General features: G+C 38.0%; 1 protein-coding gene across 1 annotated transcript in view; it reads right to left on the bottom strand.

The window, feature by feature from the left end:
• The window catches only part of NT5DC1 (5'-nucleotidase domain containing 1), a 124796-nt gene extending 120888 nt beyond the window's left edge, over nucleotides 1-3908 (bottom strand). Inside the window, exons 1-2 of the mRNA XM_057413185.1 lie at nucleotides 3754-3908; nucleotides 1527-1618 (exon numbers count right to left, since the gene is read on the bottom strand). Coding sequence (XP_057269168.1) covers nucleotides 1527-1618; nucleotides 3754-3846 — 185 coding nt within the window. The 5' untranslated portion in view covers nucleotides 3847-3908. The remainder of the gene's footprint in view (nucleotides 1-1526; nucleotides 1619-3753) is intronic.
• Nucleotides 3909-15189: the final 11281 nt, after the last annotated feature.

Here is a 15189-nt window from a genome sequence, read left to right as displayed (position 1 = left end):
TACTTCCATGTTTGAACAATGCTCTGTATATGCAAATACGCATTACTCAACAAGGAATGGATTTCATTTACATAGCAAATTCCTAGTGACTGTTCATATAGATAAGGTTGGAGGATTAAGGTCCAAGTATATACAATTAAGAAATGTGATATTTAAGTCACATCCACTAAAGAAATCGCTTTTCTTGGTGGCAACTCCCCTGCTTATTATTACTAGACTGGTAACACCAATTATTAGGACAATGTTCTACCCTTCTCTTAAATGAGGCAACTGCATATCCAAGGAACAGGTAAAGTAAAAGCATTGCCATGCTAGCCAGAATTAACAAGGTAAAGAGTTGATAGCATAGGGCAGACAACCAGAGTTTCTGACTCTCCTAATAAGTCTACCTTCCAGACAATTGCATCTATGTTTGCTCAGGTTGCTTGAAAAGTTAATTCAGAATTCAGTGGCTGAAATAATAATGAGACTGAAAAAGTAATAGCACCTTCATCCCCTGTTATAAGGTACCCAAAGGAAAGACGGTATATCAACAAGGCAGGAAGCATTCCCCAGTGTTTCATGAGTGACACCTGGATGAGCAGCATCAATACACAGCTACCAGCACAGTAGGCTTGCAGGTCCACATTAATGAACCTCCAGCTCCAAAAAGGGACCAAGACAGAGATATCTAGATCTTAACAAAGAATTTCATGCATCAAAGGCCTCAAAAAATGAGAAATACAGATAAATTGCTTGTCTCGTGGAAGTTTAAACTGATCTTGTTGGGAACTGTTCAGTGAAATACTGACTTGTAAAAACAACTGATCAAAACCGTTACACACAAGTGTGTGCATTACTTAAAAAAAAAAACAAAAAAAAAAACAACAAACCAAAACAAAAAAAAACAGTAAACTGTTTCTCCTAAAAAATTTAGTGATTATTTGGCCTTCAAGCTCCCACCCTGTGGTCTAGATAGTAACCTATCCAAGTTGGAAGATCAGAGATTCAAGTTCAAGCTCCTGCTCAGAAATCACTGAATTCAGAGCATGGACTTCCATTTTAGTGTCTTGCATCACAGCTTTGTGCCTGACATGCCACCCAAGGGCTACCTCCTGGCACCTCACCTTTCCACAGTTCCTTAGAAGGCTGTTGGGATTATTTTGCCTTAAACAAAACTACATCTGTTGAGATAAAAATGACTAAATTCTGATGGTTACTGGATTTACCAGTTGAACTGAAGGTAAAAGACAAAGGAGACAGATAAAACAAGGGAGTAAGTCAGACTAAAATACTTGTGTCTAGACAGCTAGAAACTCAAAGCAAGCTTGGGTGCTCAGTTCTCCCTTCAAAATACCACCTTAGAAGTATCTCATGACAAATACTTGTTCAAACAAGTATTTAAAACTGTCAGTTTGGATTCATCTATTGGGCTTGACAATCAGGACAACAAATGCCTAGCAAAACCAGCTGTTTCCCTAGCTTTGTAAAAGTTACAGCTTAAGGGAAGTTATAAAGAAAGTTTCTGTTATTTTCAATGTACTCACCAGAAGTCTAAGCTGTCTGGAGCTAGAGTCAGCAAGTCTTTGTCATAACCCTTTTCTGTTACCAGGTACTGGGCAAAACTATCATATATTAGCTACAAATGAAAAAAATATATGCATTAATTATATTGATTAAGCAAGACCAAAGATACTGCTTCCCCAGAAAATGACAAGATGCAAGAGTTAGTACCTCCTAAGTGATATCAAACCAGGGAGCTAGGGGCCCTGTCTCACTGCATCTGCTAATGGGAAATAGTGCTCCACATTATTTCTGTCACGGCTGGGAAACAGCTCAAGATGCCCACACAACAGTTCTGGTGCAATGTGTCCAGCATAACCAAGTTTACAGCATTCTACCTTATTGCCCCTGTGCTTCAGGAACATTGGGAAACCAAGATGATAAATACTTCAGACTAGTCACTGCTTCCCCAATCATATTTTGTTTTGCTTTGCAATTTTAAATATTGTGGTTATCAAGATTCAACAAGTAGCTTCCAAACCAATGAACAACTACCCTTAGGGCCATTTCAAATGTATTCAGAAGAACATATTTTGAAGGAAACAGGCAACTATTAAGAAAGTTTCTAAGATCAGAAAGAACACTGTTAAACCCTGGTACAACAGTCAGCAATTTATTGATGTAATGTGCTGGTGAAGTACATGGATGCTGCCAGGCCCTTAAACTACCAGAAATGGTAATTGCTCCCTTTTTCTCATGGTTCTTTCATTGAAGCTGTTCCTTGGACTTTTTTTTTTTTTTTTTTATAAATTACTAAGGCTGCTCTTAGAATGAATAATGCCTGAGAAGGAGTAACATGAAGGCCAACACTGGAAGAGTAAGAACTAATTGCATCTTCAGCTGTGCCTGTCAGCCTATTTTATTTCCAATAAATAAGGAGGAATGTCATAGGCACGCATCAGCCTGTCTCTGTGCTGTGTGAGAAGGGCAAAAGTGAATTAAGTTTAATAAATGTTTGGGGCTTTGTGATATTTTGGGGGGATTTTTTTTTTTTTGGGGGGGGGTGTGTGCTTGTTTTTCCTCTCTTTTGTTCATTGGTTTGGTTGGTGTTTTCTTTTCTCCTTTGGGTTTTTTGCACGCATTTTTGTTAGGTTAGGGTCCTAGGGGGTTTTGTTTTCATTTTTTATTTTTCTTCTCCAAACTCTTCCAGTTAGCAGTTGCCTTCATTGTACATAATTCTTACTGGGAAGCAAGTGCCTGTGTAAGATGCTACATGTGTGGCACAACAGAGAGAACATGGAAGGTAAGCCTAGAGCTGCAGCATTTCCATCAAGAACTTAAAAGAGCACATAAAATTTATAACTTTACACTATTGAACCCCCTGTTGTAAGGAAGATGCCTCTACAGAAAGTCACCCACAGCTAAAGGAAGCAATGCAATTTTTGAACACAGGATGCATTGAACCATGCCTATTTATAAATGAGGCTCCTCAAACATTTGCTTCTATACCAGATTCTGAAGTACCCTGCAATTGTGTACAAGTTTTCTGTGCAGTGAACAATATACCGTAGATAAATGGAGGCAAAAGGAGAGAGTGGGACACCATGAGCATCCATGGCACAAGACTGCTCCATGGCAAAGTCCCCACATCAACAAAGAAATACGAGTCAATGAAAAACTATCAGGGAATTAAAAAAGTGCCAGTTGGGAAAAAAAAAAAAAAAGCAGCGCCAAGGGCGGGAATGCACAAACCCATGCCTCTAGCTGCTCTCCGCAACCGGCAGCAGGGCTCAGTCAGAGATGCTAAGCGCCTTTAAGCTCGGTGTTTCATTTCAAGCACCAGAAAGTCTGCAAAGGCCGCCTGGCCAAAACGCTGCAGGCTTCTAACCGTCTGCAGCATCCCTAGGTTTGGGGGGGGGGAAGGAACACTCCACCTTCTTCTCAGCGGCGCTACAGTTCGGAGTACTCTCAAGCGGCAGAGCTTTCAAGGAAGAAGACATGGCTGTCCCCCGTGCTCGGGCAGAGGCCTGCTGAGGAAGCACCGGCAGGAGCTGCGTTTGTGTTGCTGCTCTCTTCTGGGGTTTCCCCATGGGCACGGAGCAGAAGCCTCAGGGCTCGCTGCCCTGTAGCGAGGTCTCGCTCCCCGCCGACACTTCCCTTTCGCTTGGACAGGCGGCGAGCGGGTCGGGGAGGAGCGGAGCTTGGAGGGGGAGAGAGCGCGCGGTTCCCAGCTGTGCCGTGCCGTGCCCCACCGTACCGGCCCGCACTCACCCGTGCGCTCTGCGGAAGATGATACCGGCAGAGCGTGTGGTCCAGGTCGAAGCCCACCACGTCGCAGTCAGCCAAGGAGAAGTACTGCTGCATTGCCGAGCCGCCGCCGCGGGGAGGCGGGCGGAGGAGGAAGGGGCAGGGGCGGTGCTTCCTGCGCCGCTGGGCGGGGCGCGGGCAGGCCCTGCTGCTCTGCGGGTCCGTCGTCACCTGTGCGGTGTGTGGGGCTGTTCCTGGAGCCGAGGGGTGGTGATGCTCGCTCCGCCCCAATAGGCCAGCAGGCCGTCTGTGTTCGGGGTGCTTAGTGGGAGAGCGCCAGGCATCAAGCCCGGGGGTTAGAAAGGCGGGTGCAGAGCAGTTGGGCGGAGGCGTGTTTAAATGCTGGGATTTAAAAGGCACGTTTCTCACACAGGGATCGTGTGCTTGCGAGCGGAGTGGCTCCTTCCAGGTCAGCCCTGGCTGCAAGTCGTAGGTGCGAGGCTGGGGGGGGCCTGCGAGCCGAGCCGAGCCGAGCCGAGCCGGGAGGGGAGGGGAGTTAGATTTGTGTTAGGTGGTGAGAGGGTAGTCGCGCCGTAAGGGCCCTGCTTCATGCAGTCTGCTTATGCAAATAGACAAGCAGGGCTGCTACTACATGACCCAGGTCCCTGCAGGGTTTAAGCAACACTAGACGGTACGAGCAACATTACACAGTAAAGCATATTATACTCTACACTGAGCTCTGGAAAAACCAAAACCGCGGAGGTAACTACCTACCTTTTAATTTATTGACAGCTTTGGTAGGCAAAAAAAAAGCATAACATGAAGAACGGAACAGCTGCCTCCAGGTGACATTATCAAACGGGCATATTAGTAGGTACTGGCCCAGCAAGTATTACCATATCACAATTAGAAAGGAAGTGTTGTGTTTGGAGGAAAAGGAACAGATGAGGTTTACATTGACTTAATTCTGTTCTCTGTGGTTGGACTTGAATATAGTGGCTCGTTAAGGCCAGGGGCAGGGTGCTTAAATAGCTGGGCTTAACAGCCTTGCTTGCAGGACATGATGATTCCTTTCTACAGTTGTTTTCTCTTTGTAGACCAATGACACCATCAAAACTTTGATTTGATTCGCGAAAGGTGAAAAACACCTAGTTCAATTACTGTGCAAATATTATTTTTAATTCTTGTATGGTTATAACTGGAATAAAGAGAGCCCAAACGTACTTGAATTGAGAGCAATTGTCATAAAACATTGAATGCAAATCATCTTTTTTAGTGTTGCCTTCCTGTGTGCAGCTGTATGGTGTTTTGCAGGTGGGTAAGTTGGGGTGCATAACCATAGCAGCAGTGCACAGCAGCAGTTTTGATTATACAATAAATAATAATTATGTTTTGATTATATCAAATTATTTGATTTTTGCAGGCTGGTTCAATGATTATTTGGTATTCCAGAGCAAAATGCTTTTGAAAATACTTTCAAGTAGTTGAATGAGATACAGTGTACTTGTATATTAAAATTCAGTTTGCTATGCTCAGGTAGACACAGATGAGAGAAATTTAAATAGCATGACCTATCACATATGTTTAAAAATGCTACAGAGAAGTTCAGTATCAGATTAAAAAGTGGACTAGATGGGAAAATACATAGAAATAAGGCATGAAAATTCACTAATGCTAATAGTATGACAGGATGAGCACTTCAGGTGTCAGAGGAAGAAAGAAATGGATTGCATAATTTTACCTCAGCCCCTTATAGAGCAGCTTCTTTTAAAGGTTCAGTACCTCCCACTAACATTAATATACCTTCTACTGCTGTTGTGCATATATATGCACACCATACATTATATCTGCACTGTATATTATATGCATTTTAGCTATACGTTAAATAAATATGTGCATATATGCTTAAATAGAACTAAATTACCAGGTGTGAAACCTGAGCAGATACTTTCAGGATCATACCCACAAGAGGGATCTATGTATCTAAAACATAGCACAAAACCAACACACTGTAGTGTTGAAACATCTGGACAGATATTGAAAATCACATATTCATTGGTAGAATTATAGGATGTTTTGGGTTGGAGGGGACCTTTAAAGATCGTCTAGTCCAGCTCTCTTTTCACTATATTCACTATCAACTGAATATAACCTTGAACGCCACACAATTAGATCAGCAGTAATGACAAGCTCTCTTAGAATTTGCTACACAAAAGTACTAATCATATCTAATTTTAAACCACTTTGAGAAACAACCCTCACCAATGGAGAGATTCAGCAAGTTAAATTTCAGGTATGTGAAGCTGAAGATTAAATTGGAGGTATGACAGCAAGAAATATTGAAGAATGTTGATGAATGGAATTCATTTTCAGTTCTGAGAAAAGAGACGATAAATGAGAGAATATCACCTTCATCTTCAGTATTTGCAGCACAAACCTGGTAACAGGAAAATCTCAGAAGTTTACTTTCAGCACACTACTCCAAGTTTTTTGGTTTTGTTTTTTGCCTTTAAAGTGTTGCTTTGTTTCTCAGTTTCTTGCTTTCAGATGAATCCTTTAAACATACTGACATCCCACTCTAGGGCTTTTCTCAGAAAAGAGCTGCCTTTAATCAAAATCCTCTGTAACAACTGAAACACCTTAATGTGTTAACAGCATCATTTCAGATTACTTTTTCAGCACTGTTTCAGATTTGATGGCACCATGAGCCGCTCAGAGATGTCCACATAACTGAGGTTGTCCTTTTGGACTATCAGGTCCTAACTGGAAATATTTTAGGTTTCCCCATGGTTAATTTATGCATCACTGATTACTCTTATATTGTAAATACATGGTATTAATCCATTGGGTGCTCCCCATGCTCAGCATCTTCACAATTAGCAGCCTTCAGGAAACACGCATGAAGTGAGAGATCTGACATGTCAAAGCCTTTGAGACACACGGAAATGCATTTCAGTTTTCATTGTGCCTTATGCCTGCTTTCCACGCAGAAGAGGCTCCTTCCACCATGTAGCTTTAGGGTGCAGGAGCGTGCTGACATGCCTTGGAGGGTGAAAGGAATGTAATAGAGTGCAGTAACATACATAAAAGCATGAGAACCATGTGAAAATACCTTACATAAATCTTTGCTGTCACACAGAAGTTGCAGGCCTCTTTGCAAGAGAGGTTCTGCAGCTCCTCGCTTTCTTTGTCCTTAAGAGGGCAGCATTACGATACAGTGGAGCATCTCCGAGTTTGAATCGTCAGCACCTTAATCTATTTTACTTTCCTTAAACTTCGTCTTTATTTTCTAAGCCTATGTAAGCTTTTTCAGTTGTGTTTTGTCCTAACTATGCAGTTGCAGCCGTTTGCCTATTATTTCGGAAAAGGTCATAAGAATTTAGTTAAAAAAAAAAAAGGAAAAGGCTCTGCATGTTGCTACAGTATACAGTTGTGCTGTGTGAAGATAAAACAAGAATTTAGACAAACAAGAAGCATTTTCATTTTTAGACAAGTAACACCTTATGCAAAAGTGAGCTGAGAAGAGTCTGGATTTTTCCTTGTTTGTTTTTAAAAACAACTGAAAATACTTTTGGAGTAGAATGTCAAACCAAAAAGTGCTGTTTTTTTTTTTTATAGAATTTATTTTAGCACAGTACAGTCTCAGGTTTGCACTCGATTTTGCTTTTAGCCCATGAGCTGTTCAATAGCCAAGTAGAAGAGTGCCTTACAGCCCAGTATCCCCATTCTGCAATGACAGAATATCTCCATTCCCCTTGAAGCATGATGTCTGCTCCCCGCACTAGGATAACTCCATGCTCTTCACAACACAAACTCCCCATCTGAGAATTGTCACTTTCATCCCAGAGTGACAGGAGGACAGAGCCCACATCTCAGGCTCACCCCACTGGCCCAGCTCAGGAAGCTCTGCATGCATGTCTCCTGAGAGGACACTTAGAAGGAAACACTTGTGTAGAAACCATCAGAGAAATCAAATAAAAATATACAGGAGCAGACTTCTGACTTATTACAAAGTGATGCTTTATTAGACATAGATCTAACAACTCTAATTCATTTCAAGGATAACCTGGTTCTCTGTGAGAGAATGAAAGCTGTCGAGAACACATTTGCTTTGTAAAACAGTCACTGGCATTTACTGTTTCTTTAGTAGACCTTTAAAAAATTATCAAAATGGTACGTAGTCCTCAAGGCATCCCTCTGTGACACACAGGGTGCCTTGTTCCTAGGTACAGAATCCTGGTGAGCAAGCTTGACTATTGATTGGGATTTAGGATTAGCTTAAAGAGATTCCAGAAGTTTTACTGTTTATTGTGTTGTTTAATAGCCTTTTTATATGGCATAAAATATGTACACATTAACTTTTTCAGCAGAATCATGCACATACAATTTATAGCATCCTGCCAGGAGTACTGATTACATCTGGCACCTTGGTAATATAGTGGTTGCATTCTCTGTCTCACCAGCATAGAAATGAGACTCATGCTGCTAAAGATTCAAGATTCCCCAAACTATACCCAAGAGATCACTAAAAGGTTAAACAAAGAGTAATCGACTAGATGCTGAGAATCTTTCAGAAGCCTGCTTATTGTCCTTATCACCTCTCTCAGATCTTGTAATCTAACTGAGGCTATTCCCATGCAACGTGAAAGAAGGAAATGAAAATCGATGATTTTGGCAATGTGATTAATAGCCATGACTGATTGCTGGACCCTTAGTGAGTATATATTTTAAAACTTGGAATGGTTTTCTAAAGGTCCTTTGAAAGATTTTTCTTTTTGAGCTGGATAGATGTTACATTTAGTCAAAAGAAATTGTACTGGAAATATGGACTTTTTAGGAAACTATACGTCCAAAGTAGACCTTGTGTGAATTTTATGGTGAGAGAATTGTGCAGTTTCTATAATCTGTGGGACATGGCCTTATTTCTTTTATGTTTTGTTGTTTTAGTTTTGTTTTGTTTTGGGGTGTTGTTTTTTTGTTTGTTTTTTTTTTTTTGGGGGGGGGGGTGTTTGGTTGTTTTATTTAACATACCATTTTTTTATTTTTACAAACTTCAGAATAAAATCCAGAGTAAGACTCTGAAGTTCTCCATCCTCATTTCCCATTCATTCATGGTGTATTAGCGGGAAGATAACTTAATTGCTTATGGCTTCAATTTCTTCATGAGTAAAATTGGAATATGTCTAATTCAGACATTCTGAAGATTTCTGAGTCATTCAAGAAGGTTACAGGTTTGCATTTGAAGCCTGACACTTGCTAATGATTGCATATGAGATAAATTTGATGTATTTCAATACACAGTCTGCACAAAAAGAACAGAGCTATTGAACAGCCAGTGGGAAATGCCACAACTGTAAAACTATGGACATGAAGGTAACAGAACCAGAAAAACCTAAAGACAGTCATCTTTTTGCCTTGGGGCAGGATCAATCTGCCTACAAACATCCTTAAAAGACAATTGTCTAATTTCGTAAAAAGGAACAAAGACCTGAAACAATTTCTTCTGGTGTTTAACAGTCCTTACACACAGAATGCTGAATTTTCACGCTCCCTCCATGTCACACCAAAGTCTCTGTTGCTCTAATACGTCTTCTTTCTTATGTTGTGTCCTATTCCTTGCAGATCAGGGAACCACAACATTGCACATCAGCCTTCTATTTCTTTGAAGGCTGCTATCATATATTTTCCCACAGACTGTTATTTGTTTAGTTATTTAAGGTCCTTAAAGGCTGAGGTGTTTTGAGCCTGCTTATCTTATCTTTCATTCTCAACCTAGATGATATTCATTCATCATTTATTCATTATCAAATGGATTAATATCCGGTTTTTATTTGATTTGAGGTTTGTTTTTTTTTTTTTTTTGAATCAAAACCTGGATGCTTTGCTCCAGTTTTGGCTTTCTTAGGGCTGAGTACTGAAATAATGAACCCACAGTAATGTAACACAACAATCTGTGTTTTCAAAATAACATCCAAGTTACTTAGTTCATTACAATCATTGCCATGTTAGGATTTTCAAGATGAATTTCCATTCTATCACTATGATGAGATCTTCCCCCCTCCCCTTCTTTTAACAATGTCATCTTTTCTACCTGATCTTCTATTTAAGAAATATTTTCTTCTATATATGTTCATTGATGAGCATACTGGACACCAAGGGTGATGTTCCTTGGAGCTGCAGTAATAAAATTCTAACAGTAATTCTTATAAATCTCAAATATAAGATCTTATTTGGAATATAAATTGCATTTGTTATTTACTGTTCTGTTTTTGCCTCTAGAGGGTGTCTAATTATCTTATGAAAGGATAAAAAAAAGAGCTTCTGGGTTTTGATAAGAAGGAAGTGATCTAGAAGAATATATGCTAAAACTCCAAGTGTATACTGAGCATCAAGAAGATTCTATCATACTGATGTAACTCTTTAAAGATCTGTACTCTGTTTCTGTGTACATCTGTGAAGAAGGTCGAAGCCACCTCTCCTATTTTAAGGAAAACAGTATGTTCACATTTACCTATGCTGTTGTGTTGAGTATCATGCTTTTCTCAGGGAGAGCAGGTTAAGGTTTAAACCTATGGAAACAAAGACAGAGGAATATGAATTTGGGAAAATTTTGTCAGAGAAGGAGAGTGAATTATTTTGTTTAGTACAACAGAAATTTGTACCACAAGTGCTCACCGGAGGTATCACTAAATGTGTTTACTTCCTATCCCCTTTCCTTATGTTTACAGATACCATGTGTTGCATGTTGGGTAATGTTCTTTGTACCGCATCTCACCGCGTATCTGTGAAAGACACAGCAGAAAGAAAAGAGGAGGTAGGAAACTATATAGGAAAGATATAGGAGAGAGGGAGAGAGGGAGAGAAGAACACGTAAATGGAAAGGAAGAAGAGTAAGAGTATACATATTTGCAGTACAAGTTACATCAGTTTCATTTGTAAAACTCTATTTTGAACACACAGGAAATGGGTCGGACTGCTGATGAAACATAGTAAAGAAGTAACATCACATACTGCATCTTTGCTTTTACAGAAAGACTATTCTAAACATAAGTCAATATCTGCTAAAAATAATAAAACATTAAGCATAAAAATGAAATCCTGCTCTCCGTTAAACCAATATTTACAGTATATTGTCACTGACTTCACAGTAAGAAAACCATGATTTTAAGGCCTTTTATAATGGGTCAAATAAAGAAAGAAGCGACTTAAGCATCGGCATTTGTTGACCTTCATATTATACCTATGCTTCTGAAGATGGGTAGGTAAGAAAACAGTTTTTAAATCAATTGTGCCTTTGGCCATAGCTATGTTATGGCGTTTAAGATTGTTTCCACAGTTTAATTTATGCCCTGGCTGCTGCTTCCCAACATAATTTTGAAGTAAACCCCAGGATTATAGTTTTCTTTTTAGTATGGAAAATATATAAATGCACATCCTGAAGGGACTCTGGGGCACGTCTGATCCTGTTCCTCTGGCTTGAAAAGACAACGTCTTCCATGTTGGTGATATTCTTTGTACAACATTTCATTTCATACCTGTGAAAGACAGATACAGCAGAAAGAAAGCAAGAGATAGGAAACTAAATAGAAAATATACAAGGAAAGAGGGAGACTTAATTCGGCAGGTTGATGGACCATGCACAGTATACATATAATCACCAGAACTCATGGTAGATCCAGCCTTTTTCCCGTAGAGATTTTATCTGTACAAAATCCTAGTGTGTTGCACAATTTACAGTAATGTGGAACAATCTTTGTAAGTATGGTTTACCTAATCAGGAAGAATAAAAGAAAAATGGTGTTGAGAGGAAGGTGCTGATGTCTTCTCCCTCATAGTGATAGGAGACATGGAAATCCTTTGAAGCTGCATTGAAGGTTTAGACTGGACATTAGGAGGCATTTCTTTACTGAAAGAGTAGTCAAACATTGGAACCAGTTTCCTAGAGACGTGGTCAATGCCCAAGCATGTCAGTGTTTTAGGGGCATTTGGGCAATGCCTTTAATGATATGCTTTAACTTTCGGTCAGCTTCAAAGTTGTCAGGCAGTTGAACTAGATGATTGTTGTAGGTCCCTGTCAGCTGAACTATTCTATTCTAAAATTAATAGCTAATGTTTTTCTATTGGTTTTGTGTGTAATATTTCAGTAATTTAAAGTAATTGAAAAGATGGGTTCTTTTATATAGTGAATCAATGTATTCTAAGTTTTAGTTCCTTGCCTCTCTCACATACACAGTACAGGAGAGAGTGCCGATTTTATATTTTGGAAAAAAACCAACACTTTCATTCACAGGTGAAATCATGAGAACAGTACTTCGATATATTATTCCTTTCCATCCGTCTTTGGATTCTCTGCCTCTCTTGATGGAATTGCAACTTCTTAAGATAAAGATGGTAAATCATGTTTGTAAGTCATCTGTGGCATAGCATACGTACAGTTACATGAGAAATTATCTTGACCCGTCATAAAATCTTCATAAATGTATACACTTTCTAAATTTAAAACCTCTTCATAACAGCGTCAGTTTTGGAATACATTTTCTTAAAAGAATGGGAAAGTCATGTTCACTGATAATTCTTTGTCATCCACTTACCATATTTTTTCCCACTCACAGATAGTTTCTATTAGAAGTATTTTTCATGCATCAGAGTGCCGCAGTGGTTTTATTCAAAAAGGCTGCTTCATGGAAAGCAAATTAACTTAGAGTTTTTAACAGTGTGTGCTGTATATCATGTAGAATAATGTATGATAAAATGAAAAATAATGGCTGAGGTCTGGTCCCATTGCACATAATTGCAAAACTCACATTATATTAGGCAGAGTGAGATCTGATTGTTTGAACAAATAAAGATAGTTTCTGTTCTTTCAGTTCTTGACAGAGCCTTATTGCATTGTGTTCATTTGTTGTCAGACATAGCCTGTTCTAGGCCCAAATTCAGCTAATAAATAAGCAACCCTCATCACTGAAGCACTTGAAAATGTACTTTTAATGCTTTTCAGAGTAGAGATGGATTATTGGATCAGCCTTATGAAAATAAATAGCCAGAGTTTTCTCATTAGGAATGTAAAAGATTTAAGGTTGGAAAATGCCGAATCAAATATATCTCTATGTCTTTGTGGATTTATGGTTTAAGATTATACACAAAACCAGGAAAGTGATTAATCAATAAGAATAAGCAATTTTGTCAAGAATAAAATTACACACATAATTTATTTTCATTGAAAAGAATCGCAATTTGCAAATTACAGAAACAAAATGGAAGTGATGATTAAATGGCTTTTAAAAATCCTACAAAGTGGTGGTAATGTGTTCCATTCTAATGGGCAAATGGCAAGAAATATAGCTGAAAAGACAGCTGTAATAAAAAAATTACTGTGCTCCATTTCAATTTGTTACCTTAAAAAAAAACCAAACAACACAACTTTAAAATGTTCAATCATTTAGATTATTTCCCAAGCACAGGTTCAGAGCAGTATTCATTTACTTTTCTTATAATTTCTTTAAAGATCATATTATTTGAATATTTTACTTTGCTGGAACATTTTACTTGCTTTATCATAATGTATTAAAATTTTTTCTAAGTGAGGTATAATATATCAACTATTTAAATTAGCATATATTAATGCATCAGTATAATGACTTGAAAAAGATTATACAATATAGAAAGTTATGCTACAGGCAGCAGTTTCATACATTATTTAATTATGATTCTTGTATTTTATGTCTTAATTTCTCATTTTCCCTCATGGAGTTTTTTCCTGTTTACCAAATTTGAAACAATTCTGGAGGAAAATGTTTCGGTTCTAATCTCATCTTATTATGAAGAAAAAACTACTCTCTTTTTCAATTTCACTTTGAACTGACTCATATTTATTAAAAAAACTCATGGTGGATATTGTCTTGGAATATTCTTTTTTTCCCCAGCAGAGTGCTGTTCTAGCTGTGATTCTGTGCGTGGCATAAGGATATTGTTTCAAACATCATGTATCATCAGTACCAAAGGCTGGTGCTTAGTGATCTCCGTCATATTTATGAGGTGGAAGATGGTTCATTTTTTCTAAAACTTTAAGGGTTTATGTAATTATACCTATAGTTACATACAGACCACATACCAATCAATAAACATATAGGAAATATCTGTAATAAAAACTCGTACAAGATTAGTTTTGAAAGTGTGGAACAGAAATAAAAATTATATCTAAAACAAGGCTTTTGAATTATTACGGATTCAAATATTATCTGTACTTATTTAATATGCCTCAGTTTGATAACTTAATTCATGCAGAACAGTACCTCATTCAAAGAGCATTTCAATTAATATCAATGTTGTGGATTAGGTTTATACTAACTTTACTAAAACATATCATATTAACACATTGTTCTTCTGTCCATTCAGTCAAGTAAGAGAAATGTGTTTCACCACCATGTTTAAACATGATTGTTTTGTAGAATAAACAAGGCCTAAAGTATATTGACTTCCAGTCAATTACAATTCGATTTAATGAATTTAGAGTACTGCAAATTAATCCTCTAAGCGGGTGTATGGTTCTTTGCAAGATTCTTACTTATATAGGACTTTGCAAGCAATATGCCAAATATAAAAAGTTACTTCAGATATCTGTCATTCTCAAACCTATAGTCTCATTGTGAACTTTTTTTTTATTGAACAAGGAAATATACTTTAAAAGCAATAGGGAATTGTCTAGTTTGAAGGGGGAAAGTACTACTAGATTGGACAGATTTGTTTGCTTTTCTAAAATCTAAGTTTATATGATCCTGTCATACAGAGATTGTAAATGATCCATCTTTGCTTTAAGGTGTTCCATATTTCAAGAAACTACTTGCAAAACTAATGAGTTTTTAAATAATATATGGATCAGAATACTAAATTTCAGTATCCATACTGTAAATGTTCTATACTGATCATAATAAATTCATCTTTCTCACCAGCTATTGCTGGCTGTAAGAATGAGGTGAGATTCTTGTGTCCTTCTGAAAGCATTTTTGCTAATAAAATTCATCAATATACCTGATTAAGTCTTTCACAGACACTTTACATCCAGTAGCTTATTTATTTGGACAATTTCTGGTTTGACACTCAGCCTCCAAAAAAAATTAATTAAAGAATAGAAGGCCAGTAAGGATTACAAATCTGTTTGGCCTCCTCTGTAAAAAGAAAATATAGTGGAATGCAAAGCAGCAAAACTAAATTAAGTCCAGAAATAGGTGCTGCGAAGATTATCCTGTAAAATTATATGTAATACCAGTGGGGAGGATTCGAACAATAGTTTATATCAAAAAGCCCCATAATATACATGATTATCCTAATTTATTCCAAACTGTGAGCATGAAAATTAGGATCATGGGTTTTATCAGCTGGGTTCGGGTGTTTTTTTTTCAGTAAAACCAGCAAAACCAATTTTTATTACTTGTTCATTTTTTCTTGCCTGTGATAAAATTA

Source organism: Pezoporus wallicus, unplaced genomic scaffold (assembly GCF_028554395.1).
Source record: "Pezoporus wallicus isolate ANWC-B61680 ecotype Strahan unplaced genomic scaffold, APGP_CSIRO_Pwel_v1 contig_7505, whole genome shotgun sequence".
Lineage (NCBI taxonomy): Eukaryota > Metazoa > Chordata > Aves > Psittaciformes > Psittacidae > Pezoporus > Pezoporus wallicus.
The sequence above is the reverse complement of the archived record's forward strand: the minus strand, read 5'-3'. Positions and strand labels throughout refer to the sequence as shown.